Source organism: Chionomys nivalis, chromosome 23 (assembly GCF_950005125.1).
Source record: "Chionomys nivalis chromosome 23, mChiNiv1.1, whole genome shotgun sequence".
In the NCBI taxonomy this organism is placed as follows: Eukaryota; Metazoa; Chordata; class Mammalia; order Rodentia; family Cricetidae; genus Chionomys; species Chionomys nivalis.
The window spans coordinates 6,295,361-6,319,440 of NC_080108.1; the positions used below are offsets into that span (position 1 = coordinate 6,295,361).

General features: G+C 41.8%; 1 protein-coding gene across 12 annotated transcripts in view; it reads left to right on the forward strand.

Moving 5' to 3' along the window:
* The first annotated feature begins 10,189 nt into the window (after nucleotides 1–10,189).
* Nucleotides 10,190–24,080, forward strand: part of Picalm (phosphatidylinositol binding clathrin assembly protein) — an 84,380-nt gene continuing 70,489 nt past the window's right edge. For 4 of the 12 annotated variants that reach the window (XM_057755898.1, XM_057755892.1, XM_057755897.1 and 1 more), the window contains exon 1: nucleotides 10,192–10,695. In XM_057755898.1, the coding sequence (XP_057611881.1) occupies nucleotides 10,566–10,695 (130 nt within the window). In that variant the 5' untranslated portion in view covers nucleotides 10,192–10,565. Of the gene's footprint in view, nucleotides 10,696–24,080 lie in introns of all 12 variants that reach the window. The other 8 variants (XM_057755891.1, XM_057755893.1, XM_057755896.1 and 5 more) reach the window with 5 other exon arrangements.

Consider the following 24,080-nt stretch of genomic DNA (forward strand, 5'->3'; position numbering starts at 1 on the left):
TGTCCTTTACTAAGTCTATCGACTTAATTTGACTTGCTATATTTGACAACAGTTTTTGGGTTCACATTTTTGTCTCATGCCAAGCTCTTCATTTTTCATTCCCAGAGAATCAGGACAAACTGTACATCTCCTGCAGTGACCAGGGAAGATCTGGCTAAATGTCAACTATGTTAATTGGTATAGAAAAAACAACAACCTTATTTTTATCTGATTAAAATCCCTACAAGCATTCCATTATATACTAAAGCCATACCAGTTACAAAGGGACTTAATTATAAGTTTGGCAGATGTGTCCTTCCTGCCCCTCCTTTACTGCAGCATAAAGATATATTACTGTGTCTTGGCAACTTCTAGAATCTCAAATTTTAGTTCTATTTTCGGAAGTTTAGAATTTGGTATTCAAGACTTTTTCTTGATTATCAGTTAGAATACAAGTGTACTTGCTTAAAATGATATATTTAAACAACTGATTTACTGAATAACATATAGAACCTTATTTAAAAGACAGCTGGGAGATCACTGAGAGGCTGGGGAGGTGGCTCAGTGTGTTAAGTGCTTGTTGCCCAAGCATGAGAACCTGAGTTCAGATCCCAAGCACTCATGTGAAAGCTAAGTGTGGCAGCCTGTGTCTTTAATCCCTGTGCTGGGGGGTGGAGACAGCCTAAGCCCAGGGGCTTGCTGGAGAGCCAGTATAGCCAAAGGGTAAAACTCCAGGATCAGCGAGAGACCCTGTCTCAAAAAATAAGGTGCAAAGTGGTAACAGAGGAAACACATCAACCTCTGGCCTTGACACCTACACATCACACGTGCACATAGACCAGTCTGAGACACTTTATTCAACTGGTAAAAAGTCTACATCTTTTTAAAAAGCTCCAGGACGAGCAGGTTATATAATATAATTGCTTCAGTTAATTGGGGTGTAGGAGGTGTAGGTGTAAAAGAGTAAAAGGTAATGAACTTTGATAAATTTATCTGAGCAATGGGAAGGTATCAGGTAAGACTTCATTTTTACTGGAGCAGTTGTTAGCTTCAGTGCCTGTGCAGAGTTGTATGCTGTCTCTTTAAGGTAGGGATTTCCCAAGACTACTCTGCCTTTAGCTTGTTCTCAGTTAACCTGCATAATTTCATGACTTCCCTACTCGTACATGCGCTTGCCTCATCTGACACATTAGTATCTTTCTTGGAGGCTACATGAGGATCCTTGGGTATTTTAGAGAGCTAGCTCCATTTGAACGCCTCATGAGCAACTGAAAATCAATATACGAAGACTTGCAATTTCCATTCCAGCTTGGACATACATATCTTAGAAGTTACTACTTTATTGTAACAGGTCAAATGCTGAATAAATGAAAAAAAATCACCAAATAAATAAATGTTGAACAAATGAAACCATCAACAAGACATTCTGGATCAGTTAAACAGTGAAGTCAGAGGGCAAAGCAAGTGAGAGTCTGAACAGAAGAAGCGGAATCAACAGAATGAATGTACATTAGAAGGAGATCATTAGATTGGCTTATATGGTATAGTCTGGGTAGTCCAGCCATGGCTGTCTTCACACCGGAGAGGCTGAGAATCTGACAGCCGCCAGCCCATGAGGCTGGCTGTCTCAGCAGTCCCAGCCTGGCACTGAAGGCCTGGGGATTTCTAGAGCGCATCTATGTTCTGGTATCAGTGAAATGCTGTACTAGCCACAGCAGCAGGTACCCAGGCTGAGCATAGAGGATTTGCAGAGCAGGGTTACTCTCTTGTGCTGTAAGAAGATTCAGATTATCATGTATCTCTCAGAACCTATAGAATGTGCAGTTTTCAGAGTAAAGCCTAGTGTAAATTCTGTGTGTTAGGTAACAATGATGTATCAGTGACATGCTTTGTCAAAATTCAGCTCTGCAGCCTATGGTGTCACAGTGGGGGAGGGTGTGTAAGTTTGGGGACACTTTCCCTCCACATAAGAAACCAGTATTTTATACTCAAACTTTCGATGAACCTAAACGTCAACAAAGTTTAGTTGGGGGGGGGTAGGAGTGGGGAACCGAGGAGTTGGAGGATAGGTATAATCTTAGTATGTTTCACTTGTGTATAAAATTATCAAGAAGATTACTACATGGCCATTTGGCTGTGAGGACACGGAACCACACTGTACCTTTTGGTTTGCACTTCCATAATAATTAAGGATGTTAACGTATTTATTGGTAATTTGTACTTCTTTTGAGAACCATGTATTAAATTCATTTGCCTATTGATTGTGATTTGCTAGTGTTTAACTTTTTGAATACCTTCTGACATACAGACATTAATCCCACATTTGATGTATAGTTGACAGAGATTCCTCCCTTTCTCTTAGCAATCTCTTTAGTCTATTAATCAATGTATTTGCTATGCAGAAGATTTTTAACCGGATGTAATCCCACTATTGATCTTGCTATTATCTTTGGGGCTACGAAAGCACTTTTCAGAAAGTCCTTGCCTATAGATACTTAACATTTATTAGTTACTCCTTTTCTTGTTCTGGTAAAATACCTGACAAAAGCAAATTAAGGGAGGAAGGGCTTATTTGAGGTTGTAGTTCAAGAATACAGTCTATTCTTGCAGGAGTGTGATGTCAACAGGAACTTGAGGCTGCTGGTACATTGTATCCACAGTCAGAAGTAGAGTGATGAACATGCCCCTCTTCCCTTTATTTTTCTGGACAGAGTTTCTTGGTGTAACAGTCCTAGCTGTCCTGGAACTCACTCTGTAGAACAGGCTGACCTCACACTCACAGAGATCTACCTGACTCTGCCTCCCAAGAATAAGGTTTAAAGGTGTGCACTACCACTGCCCAGCTTGTGTTCTCTTTTTCATTCGGCCAGAGACCCCAGGGCATGGAACCTGGCTCAAATTTAGAGTAATCTTCCCCACTTCAATGAACCTGTCCTAGAAAATACTCACAGACATGTCAAGAGAATTGTTATTGTGGTTGTAGTAGTTTGAATGCAATTGGGCCCCCATACGGAGTGGCACTATTAGGAGGTGTGGCTTTGTTGGAGTACCTATGACCTTGTTGAAGAAAGTGTGTCATCATGGGGACCGTCTTTCAGGTTTCCTATGCTAAGCATACTACCTGGTGTCTCAGTCAATTTCTTGCTTTCAGATCAAGATGTAGCCAGCACCATGCTTCCTATCATGATGATAAAGAACTGAACCTCTGAAATTGTAAGCCTCCACCTCAATTAAGTATTTTCCTTTATAAGAGTTGCCATGGTCATGGTGTCTCTCCACAGCAATAGAAACCCTAACTAAGACAGCGGTGATTCTAAATCTTGTCAAGTTGATAATCAAGATTAAGTATCACAACTGGGAAAAAGCCGAAACAAGGAAGACCTCTACAATACAAACATTTAAAGCAATGATGAACAAAACTGAAGACAACAGAAGATAGGAAAATGTCCTATATTCATGAAATGGCAGAGTTAGTACTGTCCAAATAGTCACATCATTGAAAGTGATCTACTGATTCAATGACATCTCTACGAAAATCCAGCCGTATTATTCACAGGACTTGAAAAAATCCCAGATGGGTATGGTGGCACTCACCTTTAATACCAGCACCCAGGAGGCATAGGTAGGCAGATCTCTGTGAATTCAAGGCCAGCCTGGTCTACAAAGCAAGTTTCAGGATAGCCAGGGCTATTCCACAGAGAAACTGTCTCAAAAAAACAAGCAAACAAAAAATAAAAATGAAAGAAAGAAAAAGAAAACAATCCTAAAGTTCATATAAAGCACAAAAGCTCCAAATAGCCAGACATTAGCAGGAAGAGCGATTAATAACACCTGCTCTTTGAATTGTACTGTAGGGCCACAGGATAAGAAGATTCATTTCAGGTAACAGTTTGAGATGTTTCAGTCATTCTTTAATGAACAAATACATTACTCTAGGTGCTCCTGGTCAACTCCAGTGACTTGCCTGTGAACTCCAGGTGTCTTCCATGTTGTGGTTTCAACTTCTTAATTCTCTGAAGCCTCTATTCAGCTGGGAGTAGGAGAAAAAGAATGCTGAACACATGTTAGAGGTTTTCAGGGCTCATGGCCCAAATTAGCATCATTTTCAGTCCATGTTCTCTTGGACAGACATCAGGCATTTGGCCCCAACTAATCAGAAAGGTGGCCAGGAAACAGTCTAACTGCATGCTTAGCGGAAGAAAGAAACCATTTGGTCATCAGATGTCTGTGCTCCTTGAAGCCATGAAGCTGTTTCAGAGTGCAGGAGGAATGCACGTTCCATGCTTGGCAGAGAGTAAGTAATCAACGCTAGCATGCCAATATTATTGCAAGTATGTATGCTGAGAGCTGGAATTAGTCTCCTCAATTGAAACGGAGTACTTGCTTGAGTTCTCTGTTACAAAGGAAAGTGGGTCACATAAGGCGATCTTTTACTCACTTGGCTGCCTCATTAAGTAGAGAAGTAAGTAGCTAAAGATAAGGGAGAAGTGAGCTGCTGGACGTTCTTATCAACCTAGTAAATACAATGTCAAAGGGGTCTAATTTAGCAAACAACAATAATGTCTGAGGACAGTGAGGACAGAGGAGGAGGCTCTCTTTGGACCTCAAAATAGGTTTAAATGAAGTAATAACTATAGAAATTCTGGTTACTCTCTTTTCTTTTGAAACAGGGTCTTACTATGTAGACATCACTGGCCTCCAATTCTTTAATTCTTAAGTCCTGGAATTAAAGGTGTGTGCCATCATGCCAGATTGGCTTTCTTACTTTTAGGTCATAGGCTTATCAGGATCTTCAGGTCAGGCATGCATTTTAATTCCTACTTCAAGAAGTTTTTCTTGTCTTTTTAAAAAAATTTATTTACTTTTATTTTATGTGCATTGGGTTTTTTGCCTGCAGGTAAGTCTGTGTGAGCACGTTGATCTTTGAGTTACAGACATTGTTAGCTGTGAAGTGAGTGCTAGGGTTTGAACCTGGGTCCTTTGGGAAAGCAATCAATGTCCTTAACTGCTGAGCCATCTTTCCAGGACCCTACTTCAAGATTTTAAAAGTTTAAGAACAGGCCAAAGGTGATGGTACATGTGAGTAATCTCAGTACTCAGAAAGTTGAGGTCAGAGGAACGAGGATTTGTGGTCAGCCTGGGTTAAAATGCAAATTTAAAACCATTTTGGGCTACAGACTAAGAGCCTATCTCAAAATAAATGAAGAAATACTAAAGCCTACAAATACAATCCCTATTCCACTAAAGTTTAAGAACAGAGACCATGTTTGTCTGTACATTATAACATTCAACAAGCAGCACATTGAATATAGACAACATCTATGTGTTAATGAATTTAATCTCTATTGTCAATTGCTTCAATTATTGGCTAAATGGTCTGTATATCATAATAGAGAACAAGTTCCTAAATTTTGTTTCTGCCACTTAGAACCTATGGGATTTAAACAGTTACTTTATTGGACTTGTTTGTATTTATGTATTAGGTAAGTACAATACTTTTTGCAATTATTGTAAGAAGAATTACATGAAAAAGTTTTGCTGTATTTGTAGTACATTGGAGGCATTAAAGAAAAAAAAAAACAACCGGGTGGTGGTGGCGCACACCTTTAATCCCAGCACTTGGGAGGCAGAGGCAGGCGGATCTCTGTGAGTTCGAGACCAGCCTGGTCTACAAGAGCTAGTTCCAGGACAGGAACCAAAAGCTACGGAGAAACCCTGTCTAGAAAAACCAAAAATAAAATAAAATAAAATAAAATTTAGAAAACCTGTTGCTCTTTCCTCCTGGACTCCAGGACGTTCTCCAACATAATTTTTTATTTAGGAGAGCTAAGAAACTAACATGTGCTTTCACATTGTTTCCTTCTGTTTGGGGACTGCTCATTTGTAAAGCAAACCTGCCTTCAAGTTGGTGACTGAAATAGAAAATAGGTTAGTTCCTATAGAACTGACGGCTTCCCCATTAGAACAGAACACAGCGTCTAAATTGGTGCCTGACACACAGTCAACGTTCAGTACATACTTTCTGAAAGAGGGAATTAACAACATACCGAGTAAGGATGATGCCTCTGACAGATAATTATAGGATGGATGATAGATTTGTAAAAAAGTGGGCAGATTTGATCAAATGGAAGCTTTGCAGCGATTGTCTATCTAAGTACGTGTGTTTCCATTCATCCGTCCACCATCATTAGGCTGGAGGTCTGCTCACACCAGCTGCTAGCAGTGGCTTAAGGGTAGGTATCCGTCACTTTTCTCCTCGTTATGATGAACACCTGACTAGAGCTACGCAAGCACAGACTGCTGTTCCTGGCTTCAGGGGGTTTCATCCCATATGTTAGGAATGGGAAATATGTGGAGCGGGGCTGTGCTAGAGGGGACGTGTGATAGAGCTCCTAATACCAAGGATCGACCAGAAAGCAGTAGCACGACCAGAAGTAGCAGGTAACCCTCAAAGGCCTGCCTTCTAGGGCCTACCTCCATCACATAGGCCCTACAACCTCCCAAAGCAGTGCTATCAGGCGAGGACCAGGTGTTTATTTTTAAATTTTTATTATTTAAAAATTATTTAAAAATTGTTTATCGGGGCTGGAGAGATGGCTCAGTGTTGAGAGTATTGCCTGCTCTTCCAAAGGTCCTGAGTTCAATTCCCGGCAACCACATGGTGGCTCACAACCATCTGTAATGATGTCTGGCACCCTCTTCTGGCCTGCAGACATACACACAGACAGAATATTGTATACATAATAAATAAATAAATAAATAAATGAAAGAAAATGAATGCTTTAAAAAAATTGTTTATAGGTGACACTACCAGTAGCCCCTATACTGGCAGTGGCACCAGGGTTTATCCTTACTGCATATACTGGCTTTTTATTCTCTTTGGATGGATACCTTACTCAGCCCAGATATAGTAGGGAGGGCCTTGGACCTTCCCCAAAGCAATGTACCTTACCTTCTCTGAGGAGTGAATGAGGGGTTGTGGGGGGGGGGGGCGGGTAAGTGGAGGGAATGGGAGGAGAGGAGGGAGTGAGAACTTGGATTGGTATGTATTTTGAAAAAAAATGGTTTGTTTTCTTTTTTAAAAAATAAATTAAAATAAAAATAAATTATTTATAGGCTCCCGTGAACTCTGTGTGTATATGCATGTGTCTACAGAGGCCAGAAGAGGGCATTGGATCTCCTGGAACTGAAGTTTGAGATGTTATGATTCAACCAACATGGCTGCTGGGAACTGAACTCTGGTTCTCTTCAAGAATAGAAAGTATCTGGTGTGGGAGGTCCTTCTGTCTATGTGTTGCTTTCATTGGTTAATGAATAAAGAAACGGGCCTGGCCTATAGCATGGGAGGAGGAAGGCAGAGTCAGAGAGCCACCGTGGAGCCGCCAGAGACAGACATGCTGAAACTTTGCTGGTGATGCACAGATTAATGGAGATAGGTTAAATTAATATGTAAGAATTAGCAAATAAGAAGTTAGAACTAGTGGGCCAAGCAGCGATTTAATTAATACAGTTTCTGTGTGGTTATTTTGGGTCTAAGATAGCCGGGCGGCTGGGAACCAAACAAGTGACCTCCTTACTACAGGAGTCTTAACGCTCCCTCTCCAGCCCCAGGACCAGGAACTTAAATAAAACACATGATCCTGTAGGGGACAATCCAGATCCAAGCCACAAGTCTCTCTCTTTCCCCTCCCCATGTTAATGCCATACAGTCGTTAAGGAACGAAGTACAGATATGAGCAGTAGCAAAAGGAGATTCTTGCCCATTAGGCTGTAAAGCAACCTGGTATTCCTAAGTGCAGTAGGCAGCAGACATGTAGGAGAATGGAAACAGATGAGGCTCAGAAAGTAGTTAGGTCAGGGTAGATCATCGAGTCTTGTTCCCATGGCTCAGAGACCCGACTCTTATCTTCCAGGATAGCCACAGTGGAGTTTGCTTTACTTTTTTAGTTGCTATAGCAGAATTACTATAGACTGGATTTTTTTTTTGTTTTTGTTTTTGGAGACAGGGTTTCTCTGTGTAGCCCTGGCTATCCTGGAACTGGCTCTGTAGACCAGCCCGGCCTTGAGCTCACAGAGATCTACCTGCCTCTGCCTTCCGAGTGCTGAGATTAAGGGCATGCACTACCATTGCCTAGCAAGACTGGGTAATTTTTGATAAATATATATAGATTCATTCTGGAAGCTAGGAGGTCCAAAATCAAGAGTTTAAATATTCTAGGGCACAAGGCAAAGAGAAAGTGGGAGAGAGGGAGGATTGGAACTTCAAGGCTCTTATAATTAATTAGCATTAATCCATTTATGATCTAAACACTTCCCATTAGGCCACACCTCTTAACACAGTTGAGGATTAAGTCCCAACACATTCATTGGTGGTGTGGGGTAGGGGATGAGTGGGCACATTTTGGAGGTACAATTTACATAGAATTTGTAGACAATTTTAGTGCCCAGACAAATAAACCCATTATAAGTTCAGAAACTGTCAGCTGGAGGGCTAAACAACTATAGAGGAATTAGTTAAGAAATTACTAGAAGTTTGAGAATAAAGGGATGATGGATTAAATCTTGTACTCACACATATGTGCATCAACATGTGAACATGCATACATGCATGCACATCATAAACAAATGCAAAAAATAAAATAATCTGGCCATTCCACAGCCTGATAAACACGGGGCACCAAACTACAGATGGACTGCAGATGCACCGAAGGGAGCTTTACAGTTTTGTGAAATTTCAAGCTGGCTTGCTGAGAATGAAACCTGCAGGCTTAAGAACTGTGAGTTCTTGGCAAAGCATTGGTGTTTCAAAATTTCAACCGCCATAGCGCCATAGTGGTGTGTGTGTGTAAAATAAAAAAGGGAATGGAATTCCTGATACCACACATACAATTTTAAACGTGTATTAGTTTTTTCATCTTTTGAGAGTCAACAGATTTAAGCACAGTGTTCTAGATTTGGTTGGCAGATGGTGTACACAGATTTCGACTACGCTCGCATTCCATTTGAAACTAGCAAGATTACATATAACCATGATGGTAACTTAACATTCAGAGAGATTCGAAAATTTATCCCTAAGCCTGAGTTAAACACAGAGAGCATTAGTAACATTTTAAAAGGCCTTGTTAATAGATCGTCTGGATTTCATAGATCGGAGCCTCAGGATGTCATACTGTTCTAAAATGCCTACCGGGCAGCGTCAATATCTTTCCATGGAAATCTGGCTCACACAAGAGGAGAAAAGAGGCCAAAGGGAAGAAAGACTAAACCCGGGGAGATCGCAGGTACTGATGTCTGACTCCCTGAATGGGACTTCTCCATTTACCAACCAGGCTCACTTCCTTCTATGGTGTGGACCCTTTCATGTCCCGAGTTGTCAGCCTTGTAGGGTCAAGTTAATCACTGTTGACATCACCCTACTACTTCCCTTTTCAAATTCCACTGAAGCTATGTGTTTCCTGTCGTACTGGACACCGTGTTAAATGAGTACCGGCCTGCTTGATATCTAAATTTAGGCAGGAACGTCTGTGGCGCCTTTTAGTAGTCGAGATAAACAAAACTAGGTGACATTTCCAACAATCCCAAGGAAAACGAAGGGGTGCGAAAAGATCTTTCTGATATTAAAAAACAAAAAATCAAACCAAACCCGGTGTGTACGTGTAATGGAATAGTCCCACAGCCAAGAGGCCTGCCTGGAGGCTCCGAAGAGCCCGGCTGGGGCCGTGTCCTTTACGACCTGCGGAGGGCCACGGGGTCGTCGCCAACCTGAGCGCGGAGCAGCCCGGCGAGCCCAGACACCTCCACCTCGGGGACAAGCTGCGCGCAGGCGGCGGCCTCACCTCTTTGTCACGTCCAGGCCTGGGAGGGGCCGCGAGGGGCGATGCGGGCCGCCCCCCCCCCCCGCCCTGCCCCGGTGACACGCGGGCCCCGCCTGGGGCGACCTGTTGGTAGGGGCGCGTCACGTGACGCGGCGAGCCGCTCGCCGGCCCCCGCGGGCCGGGCCTCCTGTTGCGCCCGCCGGGCGGGTTCCACCACGTCGCGCGGGCGCGCGCACGCGCGCGCGGGCGCCGCCGCCACCGTCGCCGCCCGGCTCTGCCCTCGCCCGAGCGAGGGAGGCAGAAGGGGGAGGAAGGGGGGGCGCGCGCCGGAGAGGAACGGGAAGGGAAGGGAGCGAGGGGCGGGAGGAAGGGAGCCAGGGGGCGGGACCCGAGTCACGTGACGCCGGGGCCGCCCGGAAAGCTCCGAGGAGGAGCCTGGCGCCGCCATTTTCCCTGCAGCTGCCTGTCCCTCTGGCCCGACCGGGCTCCAGCTGATCCCGGGCAGGGGGTGGGCTGAGGCTGAGGCGCGGGGCTCGGGAGTGACCCCCGACTGGGTGTAGGACCCCGCGGGGGGGACACGCGAGCCGGGGGCCTCTGCGGGCGGGTGGCGGCGCGCGGCCCTGAGCCCCGCCCCAGGCCGGCAGGCGAGCGGGCGGGCCGGGAGCCGGTGGGGGTCGGGGGTGCGGTGGGGGGTGGGGACCCTCGGGCGCTTGGGGGTCCCAGGCCCCGCCGGCTGCCGAGCGGAAGGGGGTTGGCGGACGAGCCGCAGAGATGTCTGGCCAGAGCCTGACGGACCGAATCACCGCGGCCCAGCACAGTGTCACCGGCTCCGCGGTCTCCAAGACGGTATGCAAGGCCACGACCCACGAGATCATGGGCCCCAAGAAGAAGCACCTGGACTGTGAGTGAAGCCCCCCGCCCCCTCTCCATCTTTTTCTTCTCCCTCTCGAGCTGCCTTTTCCCTCCCTGCGTCTCAGCTGCGCCGTGGCTCCGATGCCTCGTCGAGCTGGGTTCCTGGCCGCTTCCATCACACCTGCCTTCCGCGGCCTCCGCTCTCTTCTCCAAAGAGAAAGCAACGTGACAAGCCATTCCCCCACCCGGAGATCCCCCGAGACCCTCTCCTCCTGGCTCCAGGCTCCACCGTGCCCCATCGCGCTCCACCAACTTGCCACCCACCCGGGTGCTCGCCCGAACTCCTTTCCCAGCTCCGGGCAGCCCTTTGCCCTTCCTCCCCACCCGTCCTGGATCTCCTGGCCGCCCTCGGCTCGGTGTCGCCCCGCTAGCTCCGGGACTCACCGCCCCATTGTTCCCCCCTCCCGTTAGCTCTTTTTCGGATTTCCGTCCTAACTCGGCTTGGTGGGCCCAGATTCCTGTCACTTGGCAGCCTTGAAGTGGTTCCCAAAACCCTAGATTTTCCTCCCATTCCTTTTGGGTTGCCTTTCCTACTTTTCTATCGACCTTTCGGGTTATCTCTGCCTCTAGCTTCCGTTAAGTTCCTTTGACTTTTTGTTACCTCCTTCCTTCAGTATTACGCCGAGCTTCTCGGCTTCTGTTCCATTTACGTTTGCGGGGAGTAGAAACAAAGGGCTTCGGTGTGGTGTGGGAACAGCGTTGGTAGAGAGTTACTGTCTTTATTTGCCGTCACTATACTGTCTTGAGTGTAAAGTTGGGCGAGTTGTGAATGCCCGACCTCTCCCTTTGTCAATTCACACGGGGACATGGAAGAGGGCTTTACTGGTTTTGGTGTCGTTCCGGGATCTTTTAACGTTGGCAGTTTGAATTTGGAAGCTCGAGTGTGAAGTGCTGGGATTCGAAGTGGATTAATAAATGTAGGTACAAGTACTCAAGTCTGGAAGCGGTTTTGTTTGTGTGCTTGTATTTTGGGTAACTGCGCTCGCTTCAGCCGCAAACCTTTACTGCAGCGGCACTAACTTAGGCACGGTTTCTAGAACAGACTCCTCCCAGTTGTTTTCTAACCCGGGAGCCACCTGTAAAACCACCTCCTTTTTCTGGTTGCTCCTTTGCCTCAGGGTACAAAGCTCAGTGGATCACTCCATCCTTGAGTCAGTGGACCATTTCAGGAAAAAAAATAGAGACATAGTGAACGATAGTAAATTCTCTTTTTAAATGACTCCCGGACACGTTAGCTGAAATGACTTTCATCATACATGAAAGTTGCTTTGCCCAGTGAAGCAAGAGTGAGCTTGCCCTGCAAGGGAATTCGCTGTAAGGAATCTTGCTTCGCCTTTAGACTTTGGTTGTGAGGTTTGCACTTTAAAACAAACAAACAAACAACAACAAAAAAACCCAAAAAACAAAACCCAGCGTGTGAGTTCTTCTCAGATCCATTGCTCTCTAAGTGCTGTTTGAACAAGTGATGGCCACAGACAAACCCGTTACTCATTGTGGTTTGTTCCCTCGCTGTGGAAAAGTTTTATGAAACTCTTGTCTTTGTTGGCCGTGGTGCTCACACAGGCTGCTGTTAACCGGCTTCCCTCTTTAGAGAGTGGACTTACTTGGATGGTGACACTTCTGTAAACATCTTCAGGACAGTGTGACTACATGGCGAATGCTTTTGAAAATGTAGACTAATCGGAGTAGACGTTTCTGTTCACACCTCTCCTTCCAGTTCCAGGCTTGTCTCAAAATTGGCAGTGTAGCCCAAGCTGGGCTTGCACTTGAGAGCATCCTTCTGCCTCAGCTGTCCAGGCCTATGCTATAATGCTGGTTTCTGTGATACAAAATCCTGTTTGTTTCAATACTGTGTTTGTGGTTTTTCAGTTCTTATTTTTTGGTGTGGAGGGGCACAAGATGCTTTGGAATATGGAAATATTTCCCTTTCACTCAGAATGATAGATTATGACCACAGATAGAGCCTTTGTAAAGCCTGCATCTTCAGTGGCAGCCATGATTCTAAAATGTTGCTGGAATGGCTAGAAGATAGGTTGGTTGAGGGTAGGAGCAAAGGTTGTGGTTTAATAAGTTAGTGACCTTTTGTAATAGTTACTACTGTAGATTTGAACTAGTTGGTCTTTGGGGTTAACCTTATATCTGTACTTTTCCTCTACTACAGCTGTGTTTCCAAACTCCCATGTTTTAGAGCTTGAGCATATTGCTAATATTTTCATACTAGTGTGTTAGTAATGAGATGCCTGTCTTCTTAGGTTTAAAACAGTGAGTGACACTGTTTGCCCTTTACTGTGAAACTGGTACTAATATTTTAGTAAAATCTCACTTATTACAACTCTCCCCACTTCAGCCTGCTTTGAAAAGTTATTCACAGACAATTTTCAGTGTCAGTATCAAGAATTTCAGGCTATATAATAAAGAAATGAATCAGTTCAATTAATTTTTGCCCCTTTAAGAATTTTTCTTAATTTTGAAAGCTTAGTTCTCTTAGGCTTTTTAATGTTCTCATCTACTAACATCTGCTTATTTGAACTGAGTGGAAACAATTGTATTTTTTAAAATGGTAGCATTTAATCAAAATATACCTAGTAATTTGTTGCCCCTATAAATCCTTGAGCACGTAGAGGTGGCTTTTGTGTACTTCCTTGTCAATATTTTTCCATATAAGGAAGTGATTATTGTCTGTAAATTATGAGTCAATCCATATGTTTATTGAAATTTTGTTTCTAGGTATTGGTCATAAAAGTGTTTACTAATGTTCCTACAGCGAAGAGTTTTTAAACTTGACAGATAATCATAATTTCAATTTGATTTCAGACTTCTCATGGCTATTGTAATAAAGATAGAAGACACAACCTTAAATTTTCAGACACAACTGTCTCCCCGCCCAAGTCTACAGCTGTTCAAGTCCTTTGTGTAAGGTGCAGTGTTTGCACACAACTTACGCATCCTCCTGTACATTCCCTAAACCTGCTGCGATGTAAATGCTATGTCAACAGTTGTAGTGTATTGTGTATTGTGCATGGAGTAATGACAAAAATGTATGTGTTCAGACACAGCTTGTTTTCTACCAAATGATTTGGATCTGATGTTGTGGAACCCAAGACCACCATTTTGTTTTGTTTTGGTTTTTCAAGACAGCATTTTTCTGTGTAGCCCTGGCTTTCCAGGAACTTGCTTTGTAGACCAGGCTAGTCTCAAACTCAAAGAGATCAGCCAATCTCTGCCTCACCAGTGCTGGGATTAAAGGTGTGTGCTACCACTGTCCAGAGAAACTTTTGAGAGCTGACATTCTGTTTGTAATTACAAAATGAATTCTAAAACATTTTTAAAAAGTGATTGTATTTAAGAAGTGTTTAATATGTAATTGGAGAATCATGTTTTAGGTTTACTGTGTATCTCGTTTAGATAATTTTAAAGTATCATTTAGTTTAGAGGTGCAAGTGAGAAATCAAACACTTCATAGTGACTTGGCTATTGTGTTTTGCATGCTTAGGTTGGCTTGGGAGTCTATGTAGCCTAGGTTGATCTTGAAGTCAGATTCTTGCCTCTGCCTCCTGTGAGATGGGATTGATGACAAGCATGCACATCCATGATTGCAAAGCATTTGCATGGAATACATTGATATTTTAAAATACTCTCTTTAAAAATTCTAGTTATCAAAATCGATTTAATTTACAATAAATAATAGGGATTGAATCTAGGGCCTTACACATGCCAGGCAAGGCTCTACCACTGAACTGTATACACAATCCATTTCTTATTTTTGTTCTTGAGACAGGGTAGCCTTGAGTTTTCTTTATAGCCCTTGAACTTGTGATCCTTCTGCTTCAGTTTTCTGTGTATTGTGATTATAGACCTATGCCACCAGGCCCCAAAGTTTTGCTTTAGTTTAAATAAAAGGGTTTACATTGATCATTATTTAGAATATTACAATGAAAGTTTACCACAATTCATAGAAAGTTGCATGTTTATTTTCTTTAGTTTCAGAGTGTTTAATGTTATTGTTTTAAGAAAAAAATCAAATCAGTAAGAAGCAGAATATAAAGGTTTCTTGGGAAGAGGTTGGAGTCCTACCCTGAAGAGGTAGCCCTAGACTTTGAAAGTAAAGGTTTAGTATTAGCTCTTCCTGTTCTTTTGGTGGTTAAAGTGGCATTTCTGTTACTTTGTGTTCTCTCTCATTGTGTTCCTAGTTGAAGTGGTTTATATATTTTTCTAGAGAATTGGAATTTTGAATATGACTTTTCTGAATTTTCTGTTCATTGTGTATATTCTTTTCATGAAGAATTATTCTGTTAATTTTGACTAATGAATTCATTAAAAAGTTATATTGATGAACCTAAGATTTTTTTTTTTTTTTTGGTTTTTCGAGACAGGGTTTCTCTGTGACTTTGGAGCCTGTCCTGGAACTAGCTCTTGTAGACCAGGCTGGTCTCGAACTCACAGAGATCCGCCTGCCTCTGCCTCCCGAGTGCTGGGATTAAAGGCGTGCGCCACCATCGCCCGGCGAGCCTAAGGTTTTGCATTAAAATTATATTCAGAGTTTTGATTTGCTGGATTTTGGGAAGATTTCTCATATTTGTAGCTAAGCTGGTGTAAATCTTTTGGGCTTATGCCTAGTTTTATTTATTAATATTATTTTTTGAAACAGGGTCCCATATAGACCAGACTAGCCTCAAATTCACTATGTAACTGGTGATAACCTAAAGCCTCTGCTTCCCAGGTGCTAGGATTATAGGCACATGCTACCATTGATTTTTTTTTTTTTAATGAATATTCTTTTGGGGTTATTATGTGTGAGATGCTTTGCATTTATTAACTTGTTCTTTCCTTTAGTAACTTTACGTGAGAGGCTGTGTTTCTCTACAAGGTCACTTTCAGGAAGAGGTGGACTGGACATTGAGCTCAAGTCTAATTTTGGAGTATGCTAAGGTTTCAGCAAGACGAATGTTTCTTAGAGCGCTATTCACTTCATAGCAAGGGTCAGAGGCTTCTCATGTAATAATATTCCCACATCTGTATTGTCAAAAATATTGACTAAAGTAGTATATTTGTATAATTGATAAACCTGTCTTAATACACCACCACCACCACCGAGCAGTTTATATTAGGATTCACTCTTGCTTTTGTAACTGTAGGTTGGACAAATATATGTGTATATGCACTATTACATTGTCATATAGGGTTAATTTGGCTGTCCTGAAATGCTCTGTGGTTTCCCAAACTTCTTGAAGTCTGTGATCTTTCACCGTCTTCCTGGCTTGTTTCAGAAAGCTGTGTGATTGGGATCTTGCATATAATAGTAGCCTTTTCACATGGACTTTACAGCCTGTATACACACTTCAAATGACCCTGTCTTTCCGTGCGGAACACTGATCATTTCCTTCAAGCACTGAATAACATTCTTTGTATGTGCCATGGGTTATTTGTCCATTCTGTTGACGGATGTCCAAGTTTTGCCAATTACATTTTAAGCTCTTAGCAGCATTTCTCTGTGTATATGTTCCATTTAGTATGCTTTGTGAGAAACCGCTAAACCGTTTTCCAAAGTCGCCTCGTCCCTTTTTATTCCTGTCAGCAATGAATGAGAAGTCCTGTTCGCATCTTGTCATGCATTTGATGATGTTTTTACTGACCACTCTTTGGAGGTGGGTGCTAGGGTTCATACTGTTCATATCATGCCTTACCATAGTTCGTCCTGTGCTTGGTTGGTATCTGTAGGTCTTTGAGGGGTTTCTTCTGTTACAGTATTTGACTCTTCCTAAAAGTCAGAATCTTTGTTTTCTTTTTTTTTTTTTTTTGGTTTTTTTTCGAGACAGGGTTTCTCTGTAGCTTTGGTGCCTGTCCTGGAACTAGCTCTTGTAGACCAGGCTGGCCTCGAACTCACAGAGATCCGCCTGCCTCTGCCTCCCAAGTGCTGGGATTAAAGGCGTGCGCCACCACCACCCGGCCAGAATCTTTGTTTTCTTACTGAATTTTAAGAGGGGACTTTTGTTTTTATTTATTGTGTGTGTGTGTGTGTGTATTTTGGATAATTGACTTGTCAAACATCTTTTGTAAATACTCTGTGGCTAGTTCTTTTTTTCCTTTTTCCTTGAGTCTTTTAGAAAGCAGAAACATTTAGTTACAGTATAGTCTAGACCAGTGAGTGGTTCTCAACCCTTGAGGTCAAGTGACCCTTTGATAGGGGGTCACATGTCAGATATCCTGCATATCAGATATTTACATTGTGATTTACAACAGTAGCAAAATTAAGTTATGAAGTAGCAACGAAAATAATTGTATTGTTGGAGTCACCACCTGAGGAACTGCACTAAAGGTCAGAGCATCAAAGGGTGAATGCCGTTCATCTTCCTCTTGGATTACACCTTTAGTGTTGTAGCTAAAAAGCCATCCCTAAAGGCTGGGCAGTGGTGGCACACGCCTTTAATCCCAGCACTCAGGAGGCAGAGGCACGTGGATCTCTGTTTGAGGCTAGCCTTGTCTACAGAGCAAGTTCCAGGACGGACTCCAAAGCAACAGAGAAACCCTGTCTCAAAAACCAGAAGAAAAAGAAATCTAATCACCAAATCCAAAATCATTTGGATTAGTCCTCATATTGTCTTTGAGAAACTTTGTTTTGTAATTTTCATTTGGTTCTGTAATCATTTTGAGCCAGTTTTTGTGAAAAGTGTACTGAGGTCTGTGTCATTTATGATTTCTTTTAACTTGTTCTCAAGCTTTTTTTTCTATTTAAAGATGTCATTTATTTATTTTTTGTTTACGTGCATCAGTGTTTTGCCTGCGTGTATGTCTATATGAAGTTGTCAGATCCACTGGAGTTACAGACAGTTGTGAGCTGCCATGCGGGTGCTGGGAATTGAACCCAGGTTCTTTGGAAAAGCAGCCAGTGCTCTCAACTGCTGAGCCATCTTTCCAGACCCCTGGGGGCAGGTTCTCAGATTTTTATGGCAACCACTTTTACCCACTATGGCATCTCTCTCTGCCTTTGCACATTTTGATAGTGCCCTTTGATAGACAGAAGTACTTATTATTGGTGAACATCTGTTTCTTTTGGTGGTTAGTACTATCGTATCTAAGAAACCGTTGGCTGATTCAAGCTTACACTTGTCTCTAGCACTTTGATTATAGTTTTAGCTCTTACACATAGGCTTGATTGATCACTTTTGAACTGATATGTGGTGTGAAGATGTGTCTTAATCTTTTTCTGCTACTTTTAGTTCATATAAAAATTTGTGTCAGTTTGACACAAAAATATTTATTCCAGGGTCTACCTGTTGTTGGCATATTTGATTTTAAGCATAGTTTTGTCAGTAAAATCTTTCCTTTAGCTTTTCTGCTTTCTAGAATTATGTGCTTATACAGTTGTTAAAAGTAAATTCCAGACACCCTTAGTCTTAAACTTTCGGTTATCTCCAATACCTTGTGGTAGAATATAAGACTTTATTTACTAAATACTTGTGTGTGTTGTGATAGAGAATGCTGGTAGAAACATTTAAAATGTAAATAGAAATAGTAAAAAGTGAAGGATTTACCTTTAATACACTACTGTGTGTGGTGATGGTTATTTTTGTGCCCTGCCTCAGCTGTATCCTTTCCCTCCTTGTTTTCGTGCTGTTTCAGAAGGCCTACTGAGATTCATGGGTTTGTCTTTTCATGAGACTCATTTTTCTAAGACTCTTATTTAATGATATTTTAATGACAATCTTTAAAAAACTTAATATTGAAAGAAAAAAAGGTTTGTTTTGTTTTGTGTGTTTTGTTTGAGACAGGGTAGCCCTGTATAGCCCTGGTGGTCCTGGAACTTGTCTGTTGACCAGGCTGATGTTGAACTCAGATTTGCCTGTCTCTGCTGGGATTGAAGGCGACTTTTTTTTTTCTTTTTTGAGACAAAGTCTCACTGCTACCTTGGAGCGCAGCAGTCTTTCTTACCTCCTGGCACCCCAGGTGTGAACTACCATACCTAGCTTTGAATTAATACTGATCAGGGCCTATGCCAGTCTTGGATAGATACCGTGAGTGGTGTGCTAAGGTTCAAAAAGAGCATGAAGATGTGAATTTGTCTTTCCCCTAAAAGGACGATAAGTGTAAAACTACCAAGTAATTGAAATCCATTGAGATATGTATATAGTTCATGTGAGAAGTTTCAAAGAGGGAAGAATTATGTTGAAAGGAGGTTAGCAAAGCCTTCACAGGGAGGGGACCAGATTTTAAAGAACGTGTAGTGCTTTTGCAGGTATATAAAGAGTTATTTTTAAATTAGCATATACAGTGAGAGGGAGGTAGAGAGAGCTTTATAGTGTGGAATGCAGTGTTTGGAGAAGAGGCTGAATGAGGCTGGGGAGCCCTTAAAGGTCTTGTTATCTTGACAGACTTTGTCTTCAACCTCACTCCACTGATCTTTATCTTGGAGTCCCTCTCCCTTTGCTGTTATTAAATGCCAGTGCCATGAAGATGGGGAGTGCTTTTTCCTGTCTCTGTAGGCTACAGAGGACAGGGAAGGGGGAACAGAAGACTGAAAGTGTTTTAAATGTTGTTATGCATAATTCTTTCTTTCTTTCTTTCTTTCTTTCTTTCTTTCTTTCTTTCTTTTAAATGAAATCAGCTATACTGTCATCTTTTGTTTACTGTGCGCTTGTTCAGAAATCTAGTCTTTGAAGGGAGCCCTATATTTATTTATGAATGGACATAAACTCATTAGATGATAGTGAATAATAAAGATTTTTAGAATATTCTCTTTGATTTATTCAGTTTAACTATTTAGATGTGTTTGTCTCTAAATGATCAGTTGTTCTGGGTGTTTTAAAAGCTGAGTCTACCAAATGAGACTCATAGTATGGTAGAACTCAAATTCCTTAATAATAATTACATGTTGACTGTCTTCTTTTAAATATGCCCAGGTTATTGTGTGGTGACTATTCAAATCTAAAAGCCAAATTGCTGACTGGGGTCCTTAATCTAGTATGGAAAATGACATATATAGGAACTGTATTTGTATTACCAGGCAATGTAAGATAGATAGCAATCTAATGCCATTGAGCGTCAAAGAAAGGCAGGTACTGCCTCTGATTCATGGGGCAGCTGGGTCTTCAGTAGAGAGGAGCAGTAGTAAGTTCATGCTGAGGGAAAGAGCGTACAGACATGCTTGGGTAGGAGACTGCAGCGGTCTGAATTAACAGGTGCTCTGTGTGAGAGTGGACTTCTTTGTGGCTGGAAGGGTCAAAAATGTAGTTAGAGTAACTGTAGGAGTTGAGTTATAACCACACACCTTTAGTCAGAGGTTATCGCTCTGTAGCTTTGATCAAATTGTGCCATTGTTGGAACCACTGTGTATTTACTTTTGCCAGCATAGAAATGGGAAAAGACAGCTTTGCTTACTTTGAATTTGATCTTCTATTTTTGCTTACTAGAAGCTTAAGTTACTAGATTATGGCCTCAAGTCTTTGTTTTTTGTTTGTTTGTTTTTTCCTTTGAGACAGTGCTGTGTAGTTCTGTTTGTTTTGCTAATTCTTATATTTAAGCCTGGGCAGTCCTCAAACTCACTTCAGTCTTTCTGTCTCAGTCTCCCGAGTATTGGGGTTATAGGTGACCCACTAAGCTCGGCTATTAGAGACAGGGTTTCATTGTTTGCCAACTTCATCTCAAATTCGGGATTTCTCCTTCCTCAGCCTTCCAAGTGGTAGGGTAACAAATCACTACTCTGGGCCAGACTTGAAATAATGTCTAGATCCAACATCTGTATGTACTTAGTATCACAGTATTGTTGTACTGGATACTATCATTTGTTTCAGTTTTTTAATGTTACTTTGTTATTAATACAGTGACAAGTTCGGAGGGTGGGGATCATTAAAGAACAAAGGAAGGCTTAATATATAACTAAATTTGACTTAATGTAAAGATTTCCCTCCCTTCCTACTTTAAACCCTTCTTCCCTGTCCCCCTTCCCTCCCTCCCTCCCTCCCTCCCTCCCTCCCTCCCTCCCTCCCTCCCTCCCTCCCTCCCTCCCTCCCTCCCTCCCTCCCTCTCCATTTTGAGACCAGGTCTCAGTTTGAGTACTGGTTTTAAAGGCATGTATCATCATTCCTGGCAAGGTAAACATTTCTTAAAAGTTTAAGGAAACTTGAGTATTACACAAATTGGGTAAAGTTAGTTTAGTTAAGATACAGTACAGTGTACACACTATGGGAGAACAGCTCAGATTTGATGTGGTTTTTCTCTTTTTTAGCATTGATATGTATCAGCATACTTATAAAACCCTATTAAAATGTACTTAGTAGTCTTGTTCTAGTTTATGAAGGTGGTGCACACCTTTAATCCCAGCACCCAGGAGACGGAGGCAATTGCTAAGAGTTTGTGGTCAGACTATTCTAGAGTTCCAGGCCAGTGAGAGCTATATAGTGAGACCCTGCTCCAACCCCTCCTTCTTTAGAAGGAAGGAAGAAAGGAAGGACGGACGGACGGACAGACGAACATTGACATTTTATCCATTTAATTTATTTATCTTGCAGTGCTGGGGATTGATCCCAGAGCCTTAGGGCATACTAAGCAAGAATTCCTACTACCATGACAAGTCCCTAGCCTTAACTTTTTTTCTTTTTGGTTAGAATATATTTAACTTTTAGATGGTAATAAAGAACCTTGACTGTAAATCTGGAGAAATCCTTTAGCTCACAGAACACTTAAGACTGGCAAATAGGAGACTTGTTTGAGAAATAAATGTCTATAAATATGTAAGCTTCTATTTACAAATAACAAATTCAAGAGGGGAACTCACACTGAGAAGTGTGGGGTACTAGCCTTCTTTTTGTGTGACCTTAGGAAAATCCATTGCTCAGCTTGCTTATTTTCTAAATTGCCTGCTTCCTCTGCTAGTCTGTGATGTGATATTTGTGCTTCTGTAGCTCTTTTGTTCTTGGCTTTGGAAACTACTGTCAGAGACAATTTGTCTATGAGCTCTTGCTTTATTTTCCATCAGCGTTCTGTCCCATCTGCTAGTATATTATTACTTACAAAACAGAGCTTGTATATCTTACTACCATTGGCAGGGAGATAGTAGTATTCTTTTATGTGATTTTGTTTTAGGAAAAAAAATGGCTAACAAAATGTGAAATTTCTCATACTCTTATTGAAAATATGCAAGTAAAGTGAAAATATTTGATGATAAAAGTCTTCTGTCAACTTTTTCAAACACATCTCATGTTTACTTTTTTATAATTTAACCTTTTTAAATTTTTTAATGACTTATTTAACTTTATTTTATGTGCATTGGTGTGAAGGTGTGAGTTCTTATGGAACTGCATTTTCAGACAGTTGTGAACTGCCATGTGGGTGCTGGGAATTGAACCCCGGGTCCTCTGGAAGAGAGCCATCTCTCCTGCCCCTCATGTTTACTTTTTAAGACCTCAGTTCAGTCACCTGGCTTGTCAAAGGGTCTGTTTCATGCATTAGGTCGGATGCATTTGTTTGGGGAAGGACAGTACTTTTAAATTCTAACTGCCCAGCCGTGCCCCGTAGCAAAATTGCTCTCCATGCCTTTCTGCTGGTGTGTGTGTGTGTGTATTTATTTTTGTACTACAGCGCCTATTCCTGAAAATAGGGACTGTTTTATTTACTTCTGAATGTTTTATTTACTTCTGCTGTTTAAAAGTATTTTTAGTAAGTATTTATTGTCTTTTATGCTTGTGTTTTATTTTTGAGGGAGGTTCTTGCGTGGCTATAGCTAACATTGAATTCCTGATCTTACCTCCACCTCTTGAGTGCTGGGATTATAGGAGTGCTCCACCACAACTGTCTTGATGAAGACAGTGGGTTTAGTGTGCTGAGCTAGTGCTGAATAGTCAGCAGTTTTTTTTTGTTTTTTGTTTTTGTTTTTTTTTTTTTTTTTTTTTTTGATTTTTCGAGACAGGGTTTCTCCGTGGCTTTTGGTTCCTGTCCTGGAACTAGCTCTTCTAGACCAGGCTGGCCTCGAACTCACAGAGATCCGCCTGCCTCTGCCTCCCGAGTGCTGGGATTAAAGGCGTGCGCCACCACTGCCCAGCTCAGTCAGCAGTTTTTAAGTGATAATTTGTTCATGAATAGAATTAATGTTTCAATTAATGTTAAATTTAAGTATGATATTGATCTTAAGTTGATTCACTTACCAGTTCAGAGAGTTCATATCAGAAATATGATTTTGGTATTAAGAAAAGGTAAAGGGTGATAGTAGCAATGCTTGAAACTATTTTCATAGACTAAATGATCTACAATGACTAATTGTCCTGTATCTTTTGGCTTTATCATAATAGAAGACTTGAAAGTATACCAGAAGCATCATTAACCCATCCCTGTACTATTTTTAAGAAAGTAAAGGCTTAGATTTAATAAAGTGATGAATTAGAGATTGTTGCCATAGATTTAATAAAGTGATGAATTAGAGATTGTTGCCATAAGCCTTATTTTATGCTTTATCTAATATAACTCTAGGGCTGTAAGATGTGTCATTAAGAATCCTTGGTGTGCTTGCTGGGAGGACTGCGGCCGCTGTGTCGTGTGTGCTTGTGTCTGTTATGCAAAATGAAATGCATGTTTTCTTTTTAACACCAGAACTCTACAGTAGGTCAGGGCGACATTTCCAAAAAAATATATAATTGCTTGCCGAGGTTTTGACTGAAATCTGTGTACCTGTGATAACTGCTAGCAGCAGAAGAAGGAGTTTGTGTTTCTGTGCAGTGAATGTCCTACTGCCTGCCTGTTCAGACTGATGCGCTTGCTGTCTGTGGTGTTAAGAGGCAGATAGCACAGGTAGTTTTTATTTGGCTTGTTTCCTCTTCTCCTTGGTATTTGTTTGTTTTGGGTCCTCTGATGACTGAACATTAAACAACTTACTAGTATAGTTTATAATCTTTAATTATGTTGAGTGTGTAGTTATACCTAGAAAATTTGCCTAAAGGCAAATTTGTTTGTTCCTGGTTTGTTTTCAGGTTATCTTTGGAAGGGAAGAACTTTGGTAACATTTCTTCGAGGTTAGAATAGGAAACTTGATTTCAGATTATAGTTGCTAATGTTATTTCAGGTGAACTGCCTAGGAGAATTTGGGCTTTGATTTATATGGCCGATGGCTGTATTAGAGATTATTCTTTTCTTCTTGATCTCAAGTAGTTCTGGTTTGCTTGTTTGGGACTCGAGACATGGTCTTATAATGTAACACAGGGTACATTGGATTCACTATGTAATAACCCAAGTGACTGTCAGCTCTTTGACATTGCTCCACAGGGTACATTGAACTCACTATGTAATAACCCAAGTGACTGTCAATTCTTTGACTTTGCTCCCGACCCAGCTATCTAAGCCCTGGGGTTACAGGTTTATGCTCCATGCCTGACCTGGCTTGTTATTGTG